This window comes from Megalops cyprinoides, chromosome 1 (genome assembly GCF_013368585.1).
Source record: "Megalops cyprinoides isolate fMegCyp1 chromosome 1, fMegCyp1.pri, whole genome shotgun sequence".
Taxonomy (NCBI): domain Eukaryota; kingdom Metazoa; phylum Chordata; class Actinopteri; order Elopiformes; family Megalopidae; genus Megalops; species Megalops cyprinoides.
In genome coordinates this window covers 61,892,540-61,919,643 of record NC_050583.1, presented here as the reverse complement: position 1 = coordinate 61,919,643, position 27,104 = coordinate 61,892,540, and the positions used below count along the sequence as shown (strand labels likewise).

The following is a 27,104-nucleotide window of genomic DNA, read 5'->3' as shown; positions in this document are numbered from 1 at the left end:
GCTCTATATTTATGAGGAAAACCGTGCCAAAGAATCTAGACTAAGGTAAAAATATCTTCCCTTTCAAACACACACAAACCAAAAATAAAATCTTGGAGGAAGAGAAATGACAGAGGGTGATGATGGAAACGAAAGAGCAGCACACAACCATTTTAAGAGCGGCTAGAAGCGTAATCAATTCAGCTGCTTTAAATATCAACACCAATAAGCCACAGCGAGCCCTTGCATTTCCCCCCACCGTTGGTCTGATGAAAGGAGACACAAAATTCTGTCTGTCCCCAAAGAACAAATCCATCCGTTTTAATCCTCTGTGAACACGCGCTCTACAAGACAAAACAGCTCTCGAAACCCAAATAAACACACCCACAAAGAAGTCCCTACTCCACGCTTTAACCCTGCGCTTTCAGACAGCGCAATCTACACTCAAGCAAACTGTGTAAACCTTTACTCAATGCTAAATTTACCCCCTCCTGGTTGACAGTACGGTTAGATATCGTGCGGACTTTATTATGCTCTCAGCTGGGGAACAGCTATTTGAAGCTGATTTAGGTGCTAGTGCTGTGGCAAAAGAAAAACTATCCGTAAAACACTACTCAGACAGACAGCCGTACTGTCTCTGAGCCCTTGCCTAGGGAAGGAACCTTCCCTTTCAACAAGTAAGTGCACAGCTCAATGCAAATACTATAGATACTCAGGCCTGCAAGCATTCAAAAGGAGGCATGCAACAAATACTCCAGCCAAAGTCTCGTCTCCCTGCCCGGAAATAGTTGGCTGTTGAAGCCAACTATTTCTGGGCTGAGAGATGAGATACGTAAATAAACAAACAAACACGTCCAAGTGACCTCTGTGACACCTTTTAGTCTGAAGGGACCGGCTAAACACGGTAGAGTTGTAATAAAAACATTGACGTTAACATTAACCTAACACGAGATGCCCAACAACAAAGCCCCTGTATTAATTATTGATGTGGAATGAGTCCCTTAGCAAGACACCCTGAAGTGGATCCTGCGATCACACCACCTCTTTAACTTTCATCTTAGGAACCGAGATACATCTTTTTTCTTTAAGCCAATTATTTTCCCATAAATACCTCCACATGACCGCTGGAAAACCGTATTTTTTTTTGTTTTTTTTCCCACCCTATAATGGTATGGAACGCAAGCGACCGCAGGCACCCGTGTATATCTGGAGGTTATCTTCATTTGTCATCTGTCCCAATCTCTCAACCCTGCTCACAAACAAAATATGCCACAGTAAACATAATCCATACATCATGGCCCGACAACGCTGACCCCATTAGCCAGTCAGTCGGGGCCTAGCAAGGGCAGCCTACCGTACACAAACAACACGATAGCTGAAATGTTCGGACAATACTCCCTCTCTCCCTTTCTCTCTCCCTCGCTCTCTCGCTTCCTTTGTACAGTAGAGGATTGGACTTTAACAACCGGAGGCCTGTGCAAGACACTGGAATGAGCGGACAGCACAGCTTTTAATGGTCATTTCCGGAATAAAAGTAAGCGAGAAAAAAACAGAAACAGAGAGATAAGTTTTATGTGATTCTGTACCGTAAGGGCTAAGCCAGGCCCCAATAAAATGTCCAAAGGACGTCCTGTCCACACGAAGTAAGAATGTTAGGAAAGCAGTTAACTGGGAATACCAAAAGACTCTGTGAGACAAAGCACAACTTCACCCCTCATGGGTTTACTGTCTGTGGCTCAGGACAGATTAAACACGAGGAAAAAAAAATGCCCACCAGATCACTGACCACAGCTCGTCCGACCTCTTGTTTTAAATGCGGCTCGTGTTACTGCAAATAGCCCTGTGGATGCAGCGCTAGAAAACCCCCTCTCTCCTGCCACGAAGGCTGCCGGCCAATGAGACCGAGGCATTTTAACCCCTTTGCTGCGTGCGGCGAGGAGCAGCGTCTGGGCCCAGACGCCGGCCGGCCGCCTCCTAGGAGCCTCCGTGCATCGAGACGGATGAAAACAAACAATTACTCCAAAACCAAATCCATTGAATCTTGCCCATGCACATCCTCTGTGTGGGCCCGGGCAGCAGGCCAGAATTGCGTCTCGCGTAAGAGGCCCTGGAAGTGTGGCTTCTCTAATGCCTCCCCACTCAGTTGCCGCACGTCCCAACTGATCAATATGTCCGCGTGCCAGGCTTTTCTGGGTTTCTGAGTGAGTCCACTCTCTGTCCACTAAATAAACGGCTGCTGTCTGCCATCTGTAAGCAGAGGCAGGCTTTGTCTGGAGGAAAGCACAAAACAGCACCCACCCCCCACACACCCCCACACCCCCACACTCCATATGAGCCTGCTTCACATACAACCTGCACATATACATATGCTAATCTATGTGCTCCAGAGCAGCCGTCCCTCGAGCAAGCTGGGGGACGCGTTTGTCCACTTCCTTGTAGAATATTAAAAACAGCATATATATTATTCTTAAGCGGGCCAAGTAACAAAGTAGTCTGCATCAAATATGCAAATGAGATTGCAGACAAACACACACACACACACACACACAAACTGCCTCCCAGCACAAACAGATCAAATGCATAAATTAATAAGTAAAAGCAAAAGATCTAAAAAAAAAAAAACAGAAAAAGACACACGGTCCGTCAAAATGCGCCAACCGGTGTCATCAACCTCTTTGGCCCACTGCATTGAGCCTTCGGGGGAAGTCGGGGTGTGACGAGCACTTTACATATTTATAGACAAATCTTTGGTATGAATATTCAGTTGAAGAGCTTTTTTCGAAAATGTTTAGTTACAAGATGAGGTATTGATTATTCAACCAACCCTGTTGAGAGCAGAGGAGGGGCGGGGGGGGGCAGGACCAGAGGCGGGTCACCTGTGCTGTCAGAATCCGTGTGTGGAGCCATGGGAGGACGTGGAGGGGAGCGCTTTCTCCCACGCTCAGACAGGCCTGCCATTGGCGTTCCTTTCCATAATGCACTGAGCAAGAGCAGGGAATGCAAGGTGACGTCCCAGTGTCACGGGGTTTCTGAGGAGTTCTTTTGTGTGTGTGTGTGTGTGTGTGTGTGTGCGCGGTGGGGTCACACCAGGAGGCAGACGCAAAATGTCAGGAGTTCGGCAGCAAGGTGGCGTTGTTACAGAAAATAAAGAACCTGTTTTCAGCTGCGACCAGAGGTAACGTAGTGTCCCTTGCTTGCAAATAAACTGTTTATGCACCTAGCCGATGTGTCTTTGCGGATGCCTTTAAGAAAACTGTGACATTCAGTGAGAGGCAACGTTTATGCGCTGCTTTTTGCAGATAAATTACTTATGGTAAAAAGGCTAAAATTTCAGCTCACTGACATAACTCAAAAATCACTCATTCACTGACCAACTACCTTAATGTTCTGCCACCAGAGGCACTAAAGGACAAGAATGCCATGGCTGAGTAGTCACAGCCAATATAAACAGTTGGTTTATACATAAATGTATACAAACAATAGCCTCAACATCATCATCAGTGATCAGTATCTATTGATAAAAGACACAAGAAATGTTACCAAAGTCTCTTCGACAAAGACAACTTGCATCGTAAATGTGGCAAGAACGACTCATATTTACAGAAAGTCTAGAGAAGCAGGTGTTTGCCCACACATTGGGAAACTGCAATCGACAACAGTCTGAAAACCACATTTTCCCCATCTGGTCAAAAATAGGCTTGAAGATGGTGGCACATGAAAGGAACACAAGAGCCGCCAGCTGGAGACATCCGGACGACAGCGTCAGTTCAGTGACCTCTCATTACCTTCAGCGGTGTAGAAACATCCTCAGGAACTACACCCAAGTCACCTCTGATACCCGAGCCGGCACAAAGGAAGGTTGCGGGGTGGGGGGGCTGGGGGGGGTTGGGGTTGGGGCGTGACTGAGACAAGAGAACTGAACACCGCACACCTCCATCCGATCCACCTCACCCTAAAAGGAGCAGTGTGGGCACCCTGGATGCAAACACCTCTTGCCTGCTGCCAGCAACCTTCCACTGGAAGAGAGGATGAATGGCAGGTCTTATCAGAGGGAAGGTCTTGAGCGTAGAGACCGAGGCAAAACGCACCGCACAGCGAGGCCAGGAGACAAAGGCAAGGAGGACTGATCCAAGAGATCAGCACTCACACATGCAGGCAGCTGGAGACTGGCAGCCAGCCTCTTGCTTTCAGTAGATCTCAGCCCTAAAAAAAATTGCAAGAGCGTCTTTTCAGGAGGAAAAATAAGATAGGTTAACGCTTAGTTTTTACCATAGTTGCCCATTTTTAGCTTTATTTTGCTACGGAGTAGCAGTCCACACACAGATGGTCCAGCAAATTCCCTCCCTCAGCATGTGGCACATACTCAGGAAGGCTAATTGCTGAAATTAACTCAGAAACATAAAATAAAAAACAGGAAATTACAATCAAGAAAGTGCTAGCCTGTCTTCTTATTTGGTTCTCTTTGAGAATTACCTCGGGCATGATCGCCGTGAAACTCTGAAAGGCTTCGAACTGAGTTCAGCACATTTTGCCTTTATCGCCTTCTTCAGTTGGAGTCTGTGAATTAAGTAATCAAGGTCCCTCTTTGCGAGGATGTAAAAGTTTAAGGTTTGTCAACGAAAGGGAAACACACACAGAGCATTAAACACTAAATTGCAACAAGTGACCTTCTATATTTGGGGATCCATAAAAATGTAACCCAGTGATGGATGACGTCACGCACACCCAGGGTAAATCTGCTGGTTGTGTGTGGGTAAGAAGATGAGTCACTAATCACTGTGGCGGGGGGATAAAACCTCTTTTGGAAACCAGGTTTGGAAAGACAGGTCAGTGTGTGGGCTGAAGTTGTGATTTTACCACTGACTTTAACAAGTACAAAATGTTATGCAAAGCCACCCAAGAAAAAAAAAAAAAAAAAACAATAACGGTAGCAGTTAAAAAACCCTCAGCATTACAGAACCAGTCATGGCAGAATCAGAACGATGGACGAGCCGTCTCCAGGCCCCTATCAAACTCAGCTTACAGTGCAGGAGCGATTCATGCAGTCTAGAGCTGGGGTCAATTCCATTTCAGTTCAGCCAACTCAGGGATTGAAATGAAATTCAATTCAGGAATGGAAAATTGCCCATCATTTCCTATGAAGATTTTTCAATTAATGAATGAATTTCAGTTCATTTCCTGAATTGGCTGAATTGAACTGGAACCGACCCTGACTCTTGACGCGGTCCTCTGTCAGCTGCAGGTAGGCTGGGGAGGGGGGGGGGGGGGGCACTGGCCCGTGAGCAGGCGGGCACTGACACCGGAGTAATGAAGACAGCCCTGGAGAGGAGACACTTCTGCCTGTGCCAACACTGTATGCGGCCGTCCACAGCAAACAAAGGGCCTTTATGCACCTTGAGTATCTCTCTCGCGTCTCTGAGGCTCCCTCGCTCTTCTCACATTCTCTTTTTTTTGTACACAATGAGGGAACCACACAGGCAAGGTCTCCTGCCCGTATCCCTCAAAACACATCCCAGGCCTACACCAACTTCCACAGGTCTTTTTTTTTTTTGAAAAGGCTTGTGTCTTTAATTTGTCTCCGGCCCCCAGCATCCCCTTCACACACCACCTGTTATTTTTTTTTTCTTTAATTCATCGTCTCCCACCCTCAGGTTAGTGGCTTTATCAGAGTTTTGTTTTGTGTTATTCTTCTCTAGAAACCCTCCAAGCTATGAAAGATGACAGGGCCCAGCAACAAGGCCAGCCAACCGGTCTGAACTGGTTCTGACATAGGGGAAAGAGAGCCGTGTCGCTTTTCGCCTTCAGCCAAAAAAGAACCTGGAAGCATTTGATGTACAGTCAGCAGGTACGGGGGGAGTAAAGGGCGGGGGGAGGGTTGGTGGGCAGAGAAAGATTGAAAAGGCTAGAGTGAGCGCAGGCAATGACACCGTCTCATCAAATGCCTGGACCACGGCCAAGTTCATCTGTTAATGGACAGCCACCGCCGGGCCCACCCCTCCCCCCTTCTGCCCACCTCCCCTGACCCCCCCCCCCTTACCCCCTCCCCCACCCCCCGGTCTCTTCTGCTCTTGCTCCTCCACCTCTCTCTCCCTCTCGCCCCTCTTGCGCTCTTTCTCTCTCTCTCTCTCTCTCTCTCTCTCTCTCTTTCTTGCAGGCCTCTGAAAGCTAGACATAGATTATTCCCGCGCCTTTCCCTTTCTATTCAAGATAAACAAAGTGCTTCAAGTTCAGGGCACACCCTGGGACCCTTAACAAAGCAATCTATCATTCTGTCTGGCAGAACTAGTTGGCCACACTGAGGCTGCGGAGACTAATGGTTCCAGTGCACAATTTTCCCTTTGTGTTGCTGCCCCCTCTGCTCCGTGGCCCCCGTTCCTCTGCCCCCTTCACAGACATCGATGTGCTTGACCAGTCTGTCTAAAGCCCAGAGTGGCCCCTTCGTTCCTCTCCCACCCCCCAAGCTAAGACAACAGAACAGAAAATCAGTCTTGACACACTCACAGACCACATGCACACAAATAGATAGACGCATAGATACAGACATATACATACACATATGCATATGCATACACATAAATATACTGACTGCATAAGTTAGAGACATGGAAAGCTCGCTGCTAGCTGACTGCGTGTTCAGACACATTCCTCTGGAATCGGAGCGAGAATGACAGGCATGAAGGGGGAGAGAATAACCTTACAGAGGAGAGTATGAAAATGAGGGACAAAGAGCAACGGGTTTAAAACAAAATGCCTTTCAAGACTGTGCTTAAAGGGACATTAAAATCAGGTTTGCTTTTTTTGGTTGCTTCAATGTGTGTGGCACCTGCGAAGAATGGGGACACCTTTCACGGGCGGCGCAACATGCGTCTAAATGTCAAAATGGCTACAGTGGGATCTGAAGAAAAATGATTTTTCCCCTGCAGAGAGTGGACTAGAGTTACAAAGGGAAAATTAATAAACAGTTCTTGGCTCGAACAGACAACATTCCCAGACTACAAGTGTTGCAGAGACAGAATTAATAAGAAGACAGCTTTTCAGACGTAAATTGTTCCCCCTCAAACGTCAACACTGCTCTACGGGAGGTGTTGAGACATGCAGAGCTTCGTGGTGACCACTGTGGTTCAACATGCCAAATGTGGCGTTAGAGCTGTTGTGCCAACAGACACCAGCAGAACAGTGGGCCTTACAGCCTGAGCCTTACTGCAACAGTTTCACAAAGCAAGTGCCACTTCCTGTGTTTGTGGCAGCGGCCAGGGCCGCAGAAAGGCAGCACATGACCGAAACAACCTAAAAAAGGATGAGGACTGAAAAATAACAACTAAAAACCGGAGGGAAAGCCCTGAAGGTAACTCGTAAATGATGTTTAACCTCACGGGGGAACGAGAAACAGCAGACATCCACAAAAAAAGTCTGAGCAGCAATTTTGGGCATTGAGCACTGCAACAGGGTATAAATGGGTGATGTGTCCAAGGCACATGACCAAACCTGCCCTGTACAGGGGCGTCTGTCAATATAAATAAATAATGGAGGGCATCACATGACAATCGCTAGGGGGGAGGAGGTACATGTATGTTTAGAACACAATAAATAAATTGACAGTTCAAGAACAGCCACCGCCAAGCACACACGCTGGCTGTTTTGCCGAGACGAGGGACGAGGGCCACAGGAAGCCATGACCTCACCTGGGGTGAAGACGCAAGACTCGTAGAGCAAGCCACCTCGGCAGCCAAGGAGTTAAAACCTCCCCTCTGTAACACTCTGCTAGGATAATGACTTCAACAGGTTTCTCCCTCCCTCGCTTGGAGCTGCCTCCGAGGACGCAGCTCCAGTGAAGGGAGACGCACCCCCCCCCCACGCCCCCCATCCCCCACCCCACCAAGTCAACTAATCATGGGAAAGAGCTGGCTAATCAGCTCCTAACACAGAGAATCCTCTCCAGGCCAGAGCCAGCAGCAGGGAACCAGCGAAGGCAGGGGCCGGAGAAAAAAAAAACACAGTGGCACGTTCGTACGTTCTCCCACTAACACTTCATTACAAGCTCGCAGGGCCCCCCCACCCCCAGCCCCCCCGCCCTCCCCCGACCCACCCCCCCATCCCTTCAGCCGAACATCCGCCGACATTTACCGTTTCTCTACCCATTTTGGAACGATAAATTATCCATTAGATTTCATCATATCTTACTAAAGCAATTACATCAAGAAAATGATAGCGCGCGTGGAATCAATTATGCATGCCGTTGGCCGGAGACCAGGGGCTGGGAAGTCGGAAAGGGCAGAATCGCTCAGCGCGCGCACACACACACACACGCACACACACACATTAAAAAAAGACCCTGGGTCTCACAGATGTGCCCCATCAGTTCATCTTACTGCCTAAAAAGTTTTTGCTCTTAATAATTTATTTGCGATCTGGATACGGTTTCCCGGCTGAATATTAACAACTTTGAAGCATGCTTAAAGCCATAGAGGGCTCAGAGTCCTGAGGAAAGAAGGTCTGGTGGGTCCCTTCTGAACCCGCCTCTCCCCCTTCCTCCTCCCCGCCAACGTTTCCATTAGAGAACAATTTTTGACAACTTTTTTTTTCCCCGTCATTTAAAATTCCTTTTCATCGTGATGTAGGTTTCTGTGTTCCCTTGAAGGGCTTTCCAGAAAGCTCGGAAGAAAACACAACAACTGGAGCACCAAGACAGAGAGAAAAACATTACCCCTGGTGGAAACTAGTATAGTTTTTTTCTTTCTTTCTTTCTTTCTTTTTGTTTTGTTTTATTTTTAATTGTCTGGACTCATTAACACTTGCAAATGTTTTTTTTTTAATTCATGTATTTGATTGATGTATTTTCTTTCAATAGCCTCGTCTCAACTGCAAATAAATTATGGATTTCTAACCGGGTTTCTTAAAGGAACTGAAAAACAGCTACAAGACAAGAGCATAAGCCGTTTGTCTGCGCGCCTGCATGTGGTGCTCGCACGCGACAAAGGTGCCGTTCTATTGTTGATACTCAGATAGGGCGACTCCACAGGCCGCTCTGGGCTAACAGGCAGCCGGTTTAGCGTGAGGCTCATGTATGGACTGAACTCCCTGTTTTTTTTTTTTTTTGTACGTCTCCGTGTTAAAGATACACTACATTAGCCATTTTGGCTAAAAAAAAAAACGTGTCACTTTTCAGCATGTTCACAGGGGAACATCCATGGCATAACTGCCTCCTGCGTAGCTAAAGCATTCAAATCAGGGCAGGGTGAAGGAGGAGGAGGAGGACCCTCAGCAGCTGTTTCCTCAAAGAAAGGAGGGGGGGGGGACTGACGGGAGTCGCCTGGCCCCGTTTCTTGCTCTGCGCTCACAGCCCCCCAAACCTCTTAAATCCTCCAGAAAAGGATGCATCAAACGTTCAAGAAACCAATTAATCAAACTAAATGTATGACAAATATGTGGGCGCCATGTTGGTGGCCTGTTTGCCTGATTACTTTCACTTTGTTTGGGGTGTGGAGGCAGGCTCCGGCTTGGGCATGGTGCCTGATGGAAAATGATGAAGCGCGGCTTTGTACAGTATGCAGAGCACATTAATGGAGGAGTGCAGAGTCATCACGTAAATTAAATATGCTAAATCTCTCGGTGAACTTTCAATCTTTCGATGCAGCAATGCCGCTTTAATTTACATCAACAATTTTGCTAAACTCTAAAATACAGAAATTTAAGTGATCCAAACAACTTTGCCTTGCTCCAACCTCACCCCCCGCCCCCCCCACCACCACATCACCACCCCTGCACCTCCTTACCCCCCACCCCCTCCCACCTACAACTTCCCTTTCCTGCTGCCAGACTGACAGGCCAGGCTGATGTGTTCAGAATGCACATGGTAATAGGCCAATCAAAAATGCAAAACAATTGGCAATTACTGAGAGGGCCTAATGGTCATTAGAATTTACAACTAGGTAATGAACTAAAGTCTGCCCACACCATGCATATTCATAAAGCAATTTAGGCTTTGAAGATTAAAGAAGTGCTTAAAATTCAAATGAGCCTGAGCAAATTATCAGTAAGATTCAGTCAGGAAGTGGAGGCTCTTTGTGTGTGTGTGTGTGTGTGTGTGTGCGCGTGTGTGTGTGTGTGTACGGGTGCATGTGTGCGTGTGTGTGTGTGTGTGTGTGCATGTGTGTGTGTGGCGTGTGCGTTTGCCTGTATGCAGGAGTGCCATTTTCCTCAGGTTTGTTTATGTGGAGAAAAATGTGCCTCCTCCATTTCTCACCAGGCCTGAGGATTAGAGAGATTCAATAACAGACAGGAGCAAAGAGAATTATTAACACAATGACTTACATTTACAGCTGTAAGCCTCTGCTCATTTCATAAGGAAGTATTTTGAAACCTGCATTTTATAACGTCTCTCTACAATTAAAGCACTGGACTGCAATTCCCACAATAATAATAATAACCACTTCTACCCGTGCTTAGCTGTATATCCCCAAAAATCAAACTAATTTTTTCCAATGTAAAAAATAGCTGCAGTTATGATGAGCCCAGAGAATCACATCCTTAGCTAAACAAAACTGAGGGAGTCTGGCATATTAGACTTGGCCAGCTGAACAACAAGAAGACGCAGAACCAACCAGCTCCAGAGGGTGACTGCACTGATAGAACAGTGACACACATTTACAGAGAAATGAGGCGAGGTGGGAAAACGGACATCCCGTCCTGAAAACTGACCCGTTCTTGACTTTCATCGCTAGCAAATTTAGCCAGGAATGCCACCCACATGCTGCTCGTAAACAAAAAGATTAAGGCGTCGAGGAAGGGGTGGCCGGGGAGGGGGGGCATCAGCAGAGATAAGAGGCCGAGGCGCAGCAGTTTTTGGTGTTGGCAAAGCATAATGAAATTTAGGATTAAAGAGACCGCTTATATTCCCGTCCAACGGAAATTGCATTTATCCCCCCCCCCCCTCCATAACCTGGGTCTATTTTGGCAGCAGCTGCGCTAAGGCCGTGTTTCATTCCACGAGTATCTAAAAATAAAGCAATTAACCTATTGGCGAGCCGCGGAGAGCCGGTGCGGCAGGGCCGGCTGGCACAGGAGGGGGAGGTCCCGCGTTCTCCGACCTCCGGACAGCACAAAGGAGCCGGCACTGCGGCTGACAGGAGGGGAGTTATTTCACCCGATACAAAGGGATTTCTTTTCATCTTCATTGTACAAACAAGTGTCTCTCCGTCGACTTGTTAAAGCAAGGATCCGGGCGATCATGCACCGCTCTCGGAGCACAGAGCAGGCTGTGATACATCAAACACTCTCTCTCTGCGAAAACACACACAGCGTATACGCTAACTCCACCATAGCCATGGAGTATATATAGACCTGTGTCACTTCTCCATTCAGCATGGTGATATACGTGCATGTGCTAAAACTGTTTTCAGCTTTTCAACCCTAGTGACACACAGAATGCGAGATTATTTTCTTTGTTCCCTGCAACTTTAAACCAAAAAATGTTTTTTTTGGTTTAAAGCTGCACACTAAACTTGTGTCTGCTAACATTACAAGTGTACAGAATAGAGATGCTGAAACCAAATCATGAATCCCAATAAACAGCCGGCAAGAGTAGAGGAAAATCATCTAACAGAATCTTTTTTGGAATACTGCAGAGTCAAAAGGGAGGGGAAAATAAGCCCACGGTATGATGAGCTACAGAGTTAACTTCAGTCATTAATCTTTCTCTTACGTGTCGCTTAAATGTTTTCACCCAAACATTACAGTCACTTTATGTAAGGTGCTGTTAAGAACACTGGCAGTGACAGTACCATTGCCCCTGTAGCTGGAATACGGCACTGCTCTCACACCCCCACCCGGCACAGGCGCACACACACACACCCCGAGAGTTCACACCAGCCTCATCAAGACGACAAAACACACAGCAGAGCTAGCACGCTCCACAGCTGAGGAAGGCCATTGCCTGCTGGGCAACAGGACAGACTCAATATTATGTCACATTTCCAGCCGAATGTATAAAAACAAAATTCAGATGCTTTTCTTGTCAATTATAAACCACAAAACTGTGTGTTTATGCGAATCCCAACTCAAGGGGTAAGTTATAAAATTTTATACGGCAACTAAAAAAAAAAATTACAATTATAAAATTAAATTATTAACATATACATATAGTTCACTTATGTAAGTAGTGTTACTCTCTAAGGATACTTTTTTCTTAAATATTCTCAGATTTCTTCATTAGCGCTGATTATTTCAAAATAAGAGAGTCTAAAGTGTATCATGGCTATGACTGAAATATGCATACCAATTTTCAAGGAAATGAATTTGTCCTTTTGCATGATATTAAAAAAGTGTCAAATGGGATGTCCAGGTGTTAGCGGGATATTAAAATACAATGCCAAACATCTGCAACTGATGGTGCTGAACTGATTACCTTGGATTTCCTACCATTCTGGAAAAAAAAAGTGTGAATCTGAAGCACGGTGCACGAGTCCAGGGGGAAAGGCAGGGCTGAAGCTGGGACCCATGGCTCCTGATGGGAGACCACCATGCACGCTACGCCACACCACAGCTTCGCAGAAGCTACACCGAGAAAACATGTATATGTGTGATGTATGTGCAATGTATTTGAAGATGCGTTTGTGTAAACGTATGTTTGTATGTGTGTGTATGTGTGCGTGTGTGTGCGTGTGTGTGAGGAAGAGAGAGAGGGGACACGCTGATCTATGTGCGCTCCCACCAGAGGGCCGAGTCGCACCACTGCAGTTGTAAAGGCAAATGGAGAACACGAGACCCCTGCGCTAAGCCCACCCCACGCCTCCAGCCCACTCCGTGCCAAGTCTTCTCTGGCATGGCCGACGGAGGGATGTCCTCAGGCGCCGCTGCCAAGTCCCAGGCCCTTTCATGTTCGCCCGCGCCTGAGCGGGGCCCTCTCTCGCAAACATACACACACGCGCGAGCGCGCTCTCACACACACACACACACACACACAAGCACGCACCACACGCACAAAAACAACAAAGCCCGGTAAGTCCGCACCATTCGTCCTGTTTATAAAACACTGGCCCACGGTCTGTGGGGATTCATAACTGGGCTTTGCCATGCATAAACACTTCTATAGATGTGTTTTTATAAAGCATCTGACACAATTTGAGAGCTGTGATGTGACAGGGGCGGGTGGCACAGCTGGAGGGAGGGCTACGCGTCTCTGACACGTAGGGAGACGCGCCACCCGCCGTCACATCATCGCCAAAACGCCGTCACTCTGCCTCTCAGGGCCGCTCGCGTGCCCGTGCAGTTGCGAAAAAACAAATCGCCTCATCCCTCCTCGAGCGCCAAAGTCCCCCGTTCTTACGCAGCACAATGGCAGCGTTATTTACCTCTACTCCAAGGTACTTCCCTTGTATTCAAATTGCTTAATTACAAGGGGGAATCAAAACAATTTCGCAACAAGGGAATACCTGGTTATTACAAAAAAAAATGCCTTGGAAAAAAAGCAATTAGTCGGTCTGAAATTGTTTTGACAAAAAAAAAAAAAAAACACTTCCAAAAAACCTCAGCTTTCAACGAAGGAAAACCGTGGCTCAGGCACCTATTTTTTGGGTTTAAAGAAAGCGTATGAGCATCAATCTAGATCAACAGCCTTCGGTTTCAAACAAAATATACATATATGTGGCCAATTATTTTGGAGCCTGTCTGCCTGCTGAGTATCAGCAGATAGGCGTGAACAAAGAGACGCGTACCCCTGGCTTTGATTCCTCACGTCGGTAAAAAGAAGGCATTGTCGAGGGGGGCCAAACGACGGGCACCCGGTGGTGGGGGGGGGGGCTTATGGAGGAGAGATGGCAGCATGCCAGGCAGGCTGGCAGCTAAATACCTTTGTTCCGGCACTCGGGGAGGCACTGAACACAGGTACCGAGAATAGAGCTGCTCCGTGTTCTGTGATCTGTCTGGAGGTTACGAGAGAGGAAGAAAAATCAGGTTCCAAAAATTTTATTCCGATGCACTAGCGAATAGCGCCGTTCGACAAGAAAATGTAATATTCTTCCAAATCAGGATGAATTATGCAGGACGGATAAAGAATTTTGAGTGGGAAAGAAAATGTTACGTTTCTGAGAATAAATGTGTGTGACATCTTTCTTTTTTTTCCACGACACCTCCCATCCCTGACTTTACAAAAAATGCAGAGAATGAGACAGGAACTCAGTGAGCAATCTGTTATGCTCGATAGGACAATTTGTTACACTTTAAACTGAAAGAAAAATATAATTCTTTAAACTGTCAATCCATACACCAAGATGGATTATTTATATTTAAATAAAGCCACAGCTGAAATAATCTTTCTCGACCTACGCTGTATCATGCAAATCAACCGTATTATATTGTATATTAGTCCTCCCAACAAACTGATGACTTTCGCACACTGACGGCGGTAGTGTATAGGAATGGTAAACCATCAAAGCCTGGCACATCTCACATCACCAAGAGCTGCATCTTACCCTGGCATGCTGCAAACACACAGGAGAAAAAGCGTACGCGCACACTCACAGAGACATACACTACGCTTAAATTATCTTAAACGCAAAGAAGAGTGATATTTCCAACCATTCTGCATTTTTCTTTGGGAGATTGCTCTGGAGATTGCAGCCTTGGCGGATGGAGTTGCAATCTGGTAGACAAAGGGAGGGGTGGTACAGTACCGGAGAGCGCCGACGGCTTCCTCGGCAGGCTGCTGCCGGAAAACGGCACAGAACGAGCCCCCCTCTGCTCCGAGGCGCAGGGCCTGCTAATGCGTGACACCAAAAAATCAAGGAGCTGGGTGTGCCTCTCGTTTGAGGGCGTGCATCACCGAGCCAAAATCGTGGGCAGCCCGTTCCCCAAAGAAGTGGGTCGCAGACATCGCACTGAGCCGGGACTGATAGCAGAGAAACCAATCGGGAAAGATGGCTACGCATGCCCATACAGGCCCGACCAAGTCAACCAGCCACGGTGCTGTAGCGCTGGGACTGACCCCTGTGGAGCAGCGCAAGGGCAGTGGATGTGATCAGTCACTCAGAGGTCCGGTTTCTTGATTAAAGAGAACCGGCGCCTCCCAGGTAGGGTGGCTGGCATGCATACAAGGAGCACAAAAGGGACCCTAATTGGGCATCGCACACACGACAACCCTCCAGAGCTACACGCATTGCCCTCATCTCTCAACATGTTCTCCTCTGCCAGCACGGACTCTGGGTTTTTTTCTGGACGTCTGCTGGGACGTCCTGTCGACTGTCCAGACGGGCAGTGTTTCTCCAGACCGCCGCTGTTCCTCTAGCGCCGCTGTTCCTCCTCCGAGCTGCGCCACGCCGCCAACCCTCCCCCCCCCCTTCCCCCTACCCCTGCCGCCTGCCACCCACAGACATCCCCGCACTCTGACGTCGCTGCAACGGGCTCCCGCACCGCGATGGTGAGAGATAAAGTGCTGCTGCCTGCTGACCCTGCCGTGGCATATGGAGTAAAGCTGCTCCGTCCAAGGCATTCAACACACACTATTAATTTGCGGTCAAACGTCTGGCGTTTCTACTATAGCTCTGGCTCAACATCACAGATAACTTTGCATCCACTTAAAAACAATCTTTACATGGCGCTGAAAAAAAAAAAAACAGAAAATAAAAAGCCACACACACTAGATGCGATTCCTATGTAAAAATGCTTTGATGACGACTGGGACTGAGGCATCAATTTACTCCTTAAGTAGAGGCCGATTGGAAAGACTAGCAATGAAAACTGCACGGATGAAACCGTTTTCTAAAATAGCCTGGGTGTTCCAAGGCGGTCAGCCGGGTGACATATTGGAGTTGGACATTACGTGCACTTTGTGTGCCAGGCTACGCCACAGCATAATTGATTCGATATTAATTGGATGGCGCTTCATTTACACTGAAGCAGGAACAGCAGAGCAATTGCTCCAACAGAGGGGGAGGGAACTCACTCCAGAGGCTCAAAAACATACCCTGACAAAGAAAAAAAAACAAACAGTCCTTACTGAGACCCAGCACTTCACTTCTGGTCTTTATCAATACATTGATAATTTTAGTAAGTGTGCCTTCCTAATATTTTTCTCCTGGAAATTACAGTTCATTATTCTGACAAATGATTTAGAGCCAATGTAAATTCAATGGATAATTTAAGTATATGTTCACACTAGATATTTCACTTTGTGGAATTATAGGCACTATAATAATGGTTTCATCATACTTTCATTGCATCCTTTCTTGCAAACTAAATTATTTCCACATTGAGTCCTTTCACGTTTGCAGTGGCCACCAATTAATTTCAACAAACTGGCAACAAATGAAAATAATGTATGCCTCCACCAATGAATTTTATTTTTGCTACTTTTAAAATGTTGAAATAAATAGATGAAAACATAAAAATGAAAACAAGCATACGTTTTGAAAGAGGGCATGCAGCACTTCACAGAGAGTTAGTGAATGTGATTGTGTGTGTGTGTGTGTGTGTGTGTGTGCGTGTGCACAAGTTCCAAGACGGGGTCACAGGCTTGGGTGTGTGTGCCTATTGAGGCAGCAAGCAAGATGTGCACTCCCCATTCCTGCATGACAGGTACTGCTTTTTGTCTTTTTAAACAGAGCTGCTCGATATGTAAATAAGACGTGACATCACGAGAGTCTCACTCCATATAAGACTATTCAAGCTGGACCTCTATGGGCTCCCTTCAGTTACCTTTCTGCCTGCCAGTTTGCCTCATATTCACAAACCTGACCCCTACTCAACTCTATTTTAATACTACCATTTTAACTAACCTCCCTTACTATAATCAAAATAACAACGTTAATAATAATATTAGTAGGATTAATAATGTCTATAGTATCACTGCTGATCATAGAACTACTACTACTACTAATAATGATCAAAGCAATAAATATGTTGTGTTGTTATTATTAGTATTATTATTATTACTAATAGTAGTAGTAGTAGTCGTATTACGACTATTATTATCATTATTATTATTATTGTTATTATCATCATCATTATTATTATTATTATTATTATTATTATTATTCCCTGCCCTATTTATTTCCCAGACTCCAGCTCAGCGTTAGTCTGGATAATGTGTTTGCAAGAGGATGGTGAGAGAACAATCGAGCCACCTGCAGCCTGACCGGTTTCTTCATCAGACACGCCACAATGGGGAAATACTGCCAGCTCACCGAGGAGTTCTCACCATCACATCCCAGCATATAAATGAATAGAGATTCATAATTATAACAGGCAGCAAAAACATTATGTCGGACTTCACCTCTAATGTGATTAATTCAGCTCATTCAGCTCGCCCTCGAAGCAAGCAGTTTCAAGAACAAAATGTTAAGGAGCCATTGAGATCCCTTCCCACGAAATTGGTTTAAAAAATACAACACAAACACATAATACCAGTGACCCAACGCTATCAGTTGAACCCTTTCACATTATGATGTAAATGAGCTTAATAACCAAGTCCAGTGACTGAAAGAAGAAAGACTACATGTATGCTGTGGCAAGTGTGCTAAAATGGATTGTGTAATTTGTGCTGAAAGCACAACGACATCTTGAAGACAAGACAACCCCCGTTAGCACCAAAATGTGTGAAGCTCTGGCTAACTGAATCAGCTGTGGACTCTTCCTTTTATCCATTAAGACATGTTCAGACAGTATGTCTGTTAAATACAGTCAGGGGAAAAATCTCCACGTAATGCAACACGGTACAACCGAAACGTGTGGAAACCAAGGTGATACCAGCAACTGAGAATCATCTCCAAAACGATGATCAAGTGCAAATGATAGGACCACCCCAAAACAAATTGGACCAACCTTGCCCAAGCTCTTCCTGGAAAGTGATCCTTGAAACAGAGCTGAGAATACCCGTCATGTGAACATTGGGCAACACACAAAATTTGATGAGACGTTTTCAGACACTGCAACCTTTCCACGGCACATTGCTGAACCTAACGAAAGTGTGGATTTCACCAACGAAAACAAGGGAAGCAACCAGATCTTGCAGTGTCCAATTAAAACGCTGTTCAACAAGTATACAAGTAAGCAACACTGCACATTTGAGTGCAGAGCAAGCCTTTAAGAAACTCAACAAACAGGCAGAGCTGCTCATAAATTTCTGTGCCCATGGAGACAGCATTAAATGGACACTGCACTAAATTGTGATTAAGTCTCGGTCTCTCCACTTGGCTGTCTGTGCTGAAACGCAGCCTATCAATAGACACTGGGAGCACAAAGAAAAATAGTTTTTGAGTTTTTAAGAACAGAGGACTACCTCTGGTCAAAGTTCATCGCCATGAATTCCAAGTTGTTTACAGCTAAGTGATAAACGGTTTTGTTTTGTTCTTTATTTCCTTTACAGCATTTCATGTTTTCCCAGGCCTAATTTAGTGCTGTAAAGTCAACCGCTGAAAGTTCTCCCTAATTAAAATAATGAAGAAAAAACTAACAATTAGTGGTGTTGATTCATGAAATAAATTACTCTTCCTTGACAACTAAATACACTGAAATTCTTTTCAGTTTTTTATTTATTTATTTCTGTTTTAGAAAGAAAGTGATACCCTGCAAGCCTGCATTTATAGTGGTAAGATGTGGCCTTCTGAAACCACAAAGATGTCAAGATACAGCTGTCTGAACCACACCAGAGTGTCCAAGCAGCATTATCGGGACTGTGGAGGTAGACTGAGGCCTCTCCTGCCACATCAACCCCTCCACACTCCCTCTTGCACGCCCCCCTAGCCTCCTCACTGTTTGGGAGGGAATAACCCTGTTACTGTGCGATTTAAGCACACCGCCTCTCCTCCGACCTGGCCAGTCACAAATGGCAACCGAAAGTCAAGGTCGCTGATGTCACTTTGCCTGTGGGCTGTATTCGATTACTGTGGGGAGAAAAGCTCTATAGATCCCGGGACCACTGTTGAACCAATTTAACCATTTCAACACTGTTTCTCAAAAATAGTCTAGCCCACAGTCGCAGACCTACAGCTAGTGTCATTCACAGGATGAGAAAGCAGGAGGTACAAAGCTAAATGAACCCAATCACAAAGAGATTTTCCCCTAATTCCCTATAACAAATGACTATTCATATCAGGGTCACATTATGTGTATAGTATTTTTGGTAAGCAAAGACAGCATATTGTGGGTTAGGGAAAAATTCCTCCCTTAACTCTAAACAAAAACACTAAATCTGCAACTTGCTGCTACCCCAAGTTTCACTGCTTCTGAACGCCAAGTTCTGCTCTGCCCTGTCTGGCGGAATAAAATCAGTATCTGATGATAATGTTAAGTCCCTCTCAAAGGAAACAGACATCTGGATCCTTTGCCACAGCCGGGATCCTCCCTCTCTCTGGGACACCAGACCCCACAAAGACAAATGGTAAGCAAGCCAACGCGAGGCTGAAGACTCCTGCGTGTGTGCGCGCGCGACACGCAATCGTACGCTTGCAAGCAGGAGCGTGAACGATCACCTTATCGTTTGCGAGACCCTCCCCCTCCCACCTCCTGCAGCAGACACATCCCTTTTCATTTGGCTAAGTTCTTCTTTTTTCTGTGCTCCGTTTTGTTCCGTCAGCGCTTGTTACCTGTTACGTTTTCTTGCTTGGGGCAGATTCCTCGGGAGGATGTCGACAAGCAGTCGTCATCCTCCGGCGTGACCTGGACGCCCACCTCCACGGGGTTGGAGACCCTCCGCAGTTCGCCACGCAAGGGCAAGGGCGAGGGAGAGGGCGGCTTATCCACAGCCTTGTCCGGGCACAGACTGCCATTGCATTGCCTCCTTTTGTGCTCAATAAAAACAAGGATATCCCCGAGAGGGAAGTTCATCTGACACTGGCCACAAGTGAGGAGGTCCTGGTCCCCTTCCGGAGCCACCAGCGTTCGGTGCTCCTGCTGCTCCTCTGGGAGAATGGCTGTCAGGGGCTCGGCTGGATACAGGAGGGACACACACACGCACCAGAGAGAACGTTAGAGACTGAGACATCCAAACATACAGTCTAAGAGGCACATTTCACATGATTTGTCCTCACTTTAAAGGGTTGCAAGTACATAAACAGAAGTGGCACCTTCTTTTGTTTTAACACTTTGTTTATTCATTCCTTTATTAAAAGGAAGACAACAATGTTTAACCCACATGCAGTGAGGCCTGTTACAATGTCCAGATTTCTGTACCTTTTACAAAAGTTTTCTTGAAGGGGAAGCAAATCCAAACCAACAGCAAACCATTTTTGGGGCAATAAAAAGGAATTAAACAAGTACTGTATTAGGACATGTAATACAAAGGATTCATACATTTTATATACAAGAACTCAAATGCTGTAAATATACTCATCAACACACATAATTTAAATATACCCACCAGCTAATACTCCATCAAAATCACAAGACAATACTGTGCTCTAATGTACAATAACATAAGATAATTTAATGTAAATAAAGTAACCTGTCTTTCAGGTACTTCAATTTCTCTGAATTCTGCTATAGTCATGGGTGCAGAAGTATACACACATACATTACAGTTTGAGGAGAAAAAAATAAACTTGAAAAAATAATGCTACAGCCTTATTTTTTAAAAAAGCTCCCCAGAATATTCCACATGGTAAACGGCTGCAAAGAGAACCATGGTTCAAAAATCAGACTGAGAGCAGGAAACATTTTCAGGGGTAAAAATGAACACATCAGATGGGCATTTAAATAAATTGCTTTCAGCCTTCCTCATTAAATATTTTTTCCCTTCTCCCCCTGCTTAGGCTGCCCTTCGCGATCTTAAAATGGAAGGCCATTTAAAATGTGCCCAACACATGTCTAAACTGGGAAACGGTGTATTTTAGATCCAAAAAAGTACCAAGGAGCTCCTTTGTGCGCGTGACTTTTATTTCCTCGATAATCACTTTCACAGCCGGAAATCAGTATGCAGAAACGCTCAGGGGTTTAAGCACAGAATCTGGGATTAGGAATTTAACATTAAACAGCTCTCTCAAGAGTCACCCCTTGTAATTCTGAGAGCACCAATTCTATGTGACGCCTGTATGATTGACGGAATGATCGATAGCAGTTTACAACGATGTACAAAGATGGTAGTCAAAAAAGAAACAAGCAGTGAAACCGTTCAAATGCTTGGTGTGTTTTAAAGCTGTGTAGAGGTGGGAAGCATTCTGCGAGCTTCCTAATGGTTAAATAGCTTGACCCTCTTTATCATGCTGCCAATTTCACGTTTTAATGAACCTAAAACCACAGAGAATCAAAAAATAGATTTTAATTTGAGTAAGGGATGATTAGAACACATTTTGATAAAAGTGCTGGGATCTTGTGAACGGAGGTTAAATTTATTTCAGCCTAGCCTAGACCAGATATTTAGGGGGGTAAATGGAGTAGTTCCCAGACGTGCAGAGAGAAAACATTTGAAAGAGCAATTCTACACGACATCTGCGCTCGAACTAGGACATAGAGATAACATGTGATGAATTTTTGCCGCCGGTACTACCCTTAATTCTGTGTCAGGTCAGACACAGGAATTGTGGGGGTTATACAACATTCCTGCGCATTTAGACACATTAACAATCATCAAGACGTGGCCTCCTGCTTTGACGATGACGACAACGTATCGGTAGCAAAAATATAGCTTTCTGTAATCTCAAGCGGTTCCAGCATTTGATACATCTGTACTTTATCTTCAGCTCGTTCATTTTGGCCGCCCTGTCGGATTTGGAATGTTTTGTCTTTATCTAAATTAAACAGTCTGTTCACCTCTACTGAAACTAAAGACAGGGCCAGTAAAAAATGGAAAAAAAGGAATTTTCATTTCTCAAAAAGCAGTTGAAGACATTTTCATATCACTGTCTTGTTTTTCATTATCAAATGGAATGAACTTATTGACTCTTCTCTTCAGTTGAAAAGACAACTTTTGGAAAATGTTTATTTCTACTCTATTGCTTAAGAAATCTATATCTAAATATAATATGAATACTTCTTATCAAAGGAACAATGAAACTTGCATGTAACAGTGGGAGACTATGTATTTGAGTTCGTATTTTCAATTGTTTAATTAAAATTAATATTAATTAAAAATAATACTTCACTACTAATTTTCCAAACTCGCGTTGATACACTGCAGATTAACAAGAAAAAAAACATTTTTGAAAGAGAAGGTAGTCTCAAAACATTTATTGGCTGTATGTAAAAGTGTTTATTTGAAAAGGTCTAACAGCCTAACCGAAATGGTGAAAACAATAAAGCTATGTGTAATTGATCGTGTAAGATCGTGTGCGCTGCAGTCAATCAGCCGAAAATTAGTATGACAATCCGACCTGTCTCGAAACTGTGGAATTTCAACGATAAAGTACCCTGGCATGCACGTGGATTAAAACCAAACGTCAAGTACCATCTATTTTTCTGTCATTCTCCCTTCTTCAAATTCCAATGTCTTACTAATGGAGGAGAGGAAACGGATTACAGCAAAAATATTGTGTCAGAAAAAACAGCCACACAGATACGAACATTACTGTTTACTGATCTCCACACACACACTGGTCATTGTATTTAAATTACATATCTGCTAAATAACGTGCACCGACAAGATGGACGAAGGGCATGAGTAGAATCACTAACCTTATTAGAGCCATCATTTCCAAACTAGTAAACTGCTCCACTAACTGTAGTAAGCAACACGTTCAAAACACAATATCCCACCATTTCTGGTAAACCTACATTCGCGATTATTTCTTGAACAAAGCAATAAAACATACGAACTGCAGTTCATTTAAATAGACATTTTCAGAATATGTTGACAAATTCATTTAAATTCTGACTTGTATAAAAGTGCTGATTGAAAGGAACATGAATTTTGAGGCAGAGGAGGTAAAAAGGAGGTGGAATAATGGAACTATAAAAATCGTATTATGCGTTTCTTTTTCCATACATATAGTCAAGCCATGTAGATTAAGGTGGCGGTGAAAGTGATCAGGTTCAAGTTCATTTCCAGTTTATGATCGTCTTCTGCCTCCTAGCGACGGAACCAAATTCCCTGCAAAAGAGGGCTTCAATACAACCGCGAGACGTCTTTGCAGTAAGACCAACATAACTTAACAGGGGAGCCGGGAGCAGAAACATTATAGCAATATACGATACCCTACAATGTAACCATTTCAAATGCGCCCAAACAGATAACTAAAAACTAATGTAATATGTTTGCGATTAATCTGTTACGATGCGTTACAGTCAAAGGAAAGTCATTTCTCATCCAATTCACCGTTTCCCAAAACCATTTACATTTTTTTTAATTTATCGCTGAATAAACATGTGCACGAAATGTAACGAGCAACATATTGCGATAGTAAGAGGCCACCGCTCTAGCTAACGCATTGCGAAAGATTCTGAAATTATTTACGAATGCGTACCAATACTGTATACTCACTGTATACCCTGTTAAAAACAAGGAGACTAGAAGCAATGACTCTCTCTCTCTTTCTCTCTCTCTCTCTCTCTCTCTATATATATATATATATATATATATATATATATATATATATATATATATATACATATATGTATTACATTACCTTACCTCGTTAGCTCCTTGTTAGGGTCAAATGAAATATACATAACCGATCCACAAATGCATGTGCAAAAAATGGAAAACACTGGTAAAGCAGTGTTCCTGTTCCTCTTTATGAAAGCTCGCACCATTTTACCACGAGTCGCTTCTAAGCGTCTTACACTGTAACAGCCAAATAAAGCTTTAAATATTTACAAGTTCAATCGTAAGATACATAGGTATACGTCTCATATCACACGCTTATTAATATTTCTATTTCCTCGCTTTCGATGCTGCTGGCAGTGAGTTCCGCGCACGCGGTGCTTGTAAACAGTCGAACACGAGATTTTTCCCAATCAAAATCCACTTCAACTTTTTTGAAAATCTTCCAAAAAATAGTACGAGGAGGGAAATCCTCTCGTGGCGGTACATAGGCAGCATTGAGAGATCCTCCATTAGATACAGCAACCATATATAACTATGGTAAAGCATGCATACCTAGCTAGCACAATCACCTACCTTACCATATGCCCTTAAGTGGCTAAAGCAACGGGGGCACGAAAGCCATTTGCATGTTACAAAAAATTCATACTGCAAAATAATCCAGTTTCAAAGGATTGCATGCTGAAAATGAAACTTTTTGGTCAAGTTATAGAGGGAATGACAGTGGCATAGGTATGTCTCAGTGAAAAAGATTCTCGCCATGCTTTTAAGTGAAGTCCACTTGACTACGATCTTCGCTGTCCAATGTCCAGTGCACGGTCACCGCGAATTCCAGTCACTGATGTTCTTCTTTACTGATGAGACTGGTCTACGGGCTGGTGTAAAATTAAGGATAAGGGTATAAATTGCATTTTTGTTCTACTTACGCGAAAACTCCCGTTTGCTTAAGTGCTGGGGCTTGCCTTGCTTGCGGCGAGACATGGTGGTTGGTGGTGGCTTTCAGCTCGGTTCACATCGGGAGAGCCGGGTTAGAAGGGAGACTCCAGAGAAAATATCTTCATCAATGCCTTTGACATCCAAAATAAATTAGAAATAATACAAAGATGGCGCAGAGACGATGGATTGTGGGATAGCCGTCATGGCTTTTTTGAAAAGAGAGAGATGAAAAAATGGCAAAAGCCCCCCTGAGCTGCAAGTTCAAGTGCGGACGTGACGTCCTGCGAACTTGAACGTCAGGAGATGGATGGACACAGACATACAAAACATGGGCAGGGCAAAGCCGGGGAGTGGGAGGAGGGAATGGAAATAACAAAACCAATGGACACTCATTAGGGGCTGGACATGAAAAATAGACCCGAAGAAGCCAATGGACAGAGAGATCAGGGGGCCGAACAAGAGGCAAGGGGGGGGGGGGGGTGTGAGAGAGTGAGAGAGCGAGAGAGAGAGAGGGAGGGAGGGAGAGAGAGAGAGAGAGAGAGAGAGAGAGGTTTAATGAAAGCGGTGAACAGGGGAGGTGGACGTTGAAAAATAGACCAAGAAATGCCAATGGACCGGAGATTCTAGAGGGCAGGACATGTATGTACAAAAGGGGAGAGGACAAGTTGTCGGGGACAGGGTTGTCGGGGCGTTTAAAGTAAGCTGTCGCATTGATCAGGGTTCTGGTGTAGGAACGTAGTGCACCAAACTGCCAGCGGCGTGTGTACACATAAGGGATGTAAAGAATTAAGGTGTTTTGAAACTAAACTGGGCGTGAGAAACAATTGGTTGGCATATACAGGACGGGCAGGTTCCGTATGGCAGAGACGTTGTGTAGAGAACCAGGTAGGGATGACAGGCACAGAAATAGCCAGTGCGTGGTTATTAAACAATGAGTATACGAATAGGTTGAAAAATGTTTGCATTGGATAAGGAATGGATAGGGTGTGAAGCTATAAACCTACCAAAAAATTAATGCAGTAAACTGTAGTGTGCTTCAACAGGAAATAACAGGAATAAGTATGCTAAGTTGGGGACGCTTTCAAATATGGGGGGTGTATTTCAAAATTTATTTTGAAAAATAAGATAAACAGCGCACCCATTTTAACAATGACACCTAGTAACCTACTGTAAGCGATGACATGATCGGAGCTGTGAAGTAGTGGTGATGGTGGGTGGGAGGGGGGGTCGCCTCGCAAACTAATAAAAGTAGCTTACGCACGACAGACTAGCGACGGAGCGGGTGAATCACAAGAGCGAATTATCTTGAAAACGTGTTGAGGCGCGGACTATCACTGCTAGTCGAGGAGAAATCAATGGGAAACATAAAGAAATGAACGGGAAAGGAAGCTGAAGCGTCGAAGAGAAAATTTTTAAAAATGCGAACAATTGAGTGAGTGGAAATATTTGCCGGGCCAAGGTTAGTTTATTCATTTCGGTGTCTGGTGTACTTATTTTATTCAGGAGCGTCCGAGACTTGAATTTGAGTTTGGAGCTTATACAGTAATTAGATGGCATGTCTATACGACCATATGCGAGCAACACCGCATATTTCAAGCAACCTAAAACACAGGCTGTCCTACGATTTGGTGCAAGGTTTGGTAACATGCTATACGAATTCTTATACATACATCTAAGAGATGCCAAACTATTTAATTTCGAAGTAGTTTGCAAAACGAAAATACGTATGTCTTAAGACTTCAAAAAATACCTTCGGCGTAAAACTTTAATGATGTTTACTCTTTACGAACCATTGGACTGAGGGATAAATCGGGAGATTTTACAACGCGTTGCATGTTGAGTCGTGCAGTTTCGCGTATTTTGGAAAAGTTTATTAAATTGCTGTATCCAATGGACATTAGTTTTGAGTTCTTGGAATGGATTATGTGCACATTCTGTCACCAGTTATTTCTAAAGCCATACATGCCTAAAATCGCGATACTCTCAGCAATGATAGGAGAAATCAATCAAGGCGTCTTTGTTGTGTGTATCTTTGTTCTTTTGATAATAATGCTTATTAAACACAAACGCGACTGTGTTGAAATTGAGTAGTCTGTATTTTGTTAACATGTGGCGTACAGTCTGTTAAAAGGTTTTTCTTCAAAATGTTGACAAAAACGCAATAGAAATTGTCAGGAATATGCACTATTACATCAGGAAAAATTGATTTACATAGGTAAAAACCCTTGTTCATACAGTCAGACGGAGTAGGCTATTGCTTGGAAATGTTGCATGAGGTGTTCAGATGAAAGTAAATTCTCAAATTCTGGGGAGATAATGGCACAGACAAAATCCAGTCTGTGCATTTAAAAATGGGTAGGGTTTCAAACAGCTGCTTATGGCATGGTCTGATATGATAAGGTTTCACATCCACCGCTCTTTTTATTATTCCAAGCGTTGTGTCAACCTTTAAAACTACAAAATGAGTGGCAAACACATGCAGTGCACCTCAATCACTAAATTAGCTAGCCTCTTCTTGGCCGAACACCATGACCACTTACGATTTGAAGGTCTTTTTTTTTTCTTTTTTTACTTCACTGCCATGTGAGCTTGAGGAGGAGGGGCTTATCATTGGAACAGGAAAGAACGAATACATAAAAACGCAAATACCAAGCAGTTGCTAACTTTTAAGAATGATTCAAGACTGGAAGAGGCAGAGCACAAAACGATTAAAGAATTTAAA

At 44.4% G+C, this 27,104-nt stretch overlaps 1 protein-coding gene across 1 annotated transcript in view; it reads right to left on the bottom strand.

Annotated features, from left to right (window-relative positions):
* The window catches only part of LOC118790746 (B-cell lymphoma/leukemia 11A-like), a 51,612-nt gene extending 26,878 nt beyond the window's left edge, over window positions 1-24,734 (bottom strand). Inside the window, exons 1-2 of the mRNA XM_036547749.1 lie at window positions 24,373-24,734; window positions 19,557-19,898 (exon numbers count right to left, since the gene is read on the bottom strand). Coding sequence (XP_036403642.1) covers window positions 19,557-19,898; window positions 24,373-24,427 — 397 coding nt within the window. The 5' untranslated portion in view covers window positions 24,428-24,734. The remainder of the gene's footprint in view (window positions 1-19,556; window positions 19,899-24,372) is intronic.
* Window positions 24,735-27,104: the final 2,370 nt, after the last annotated feature.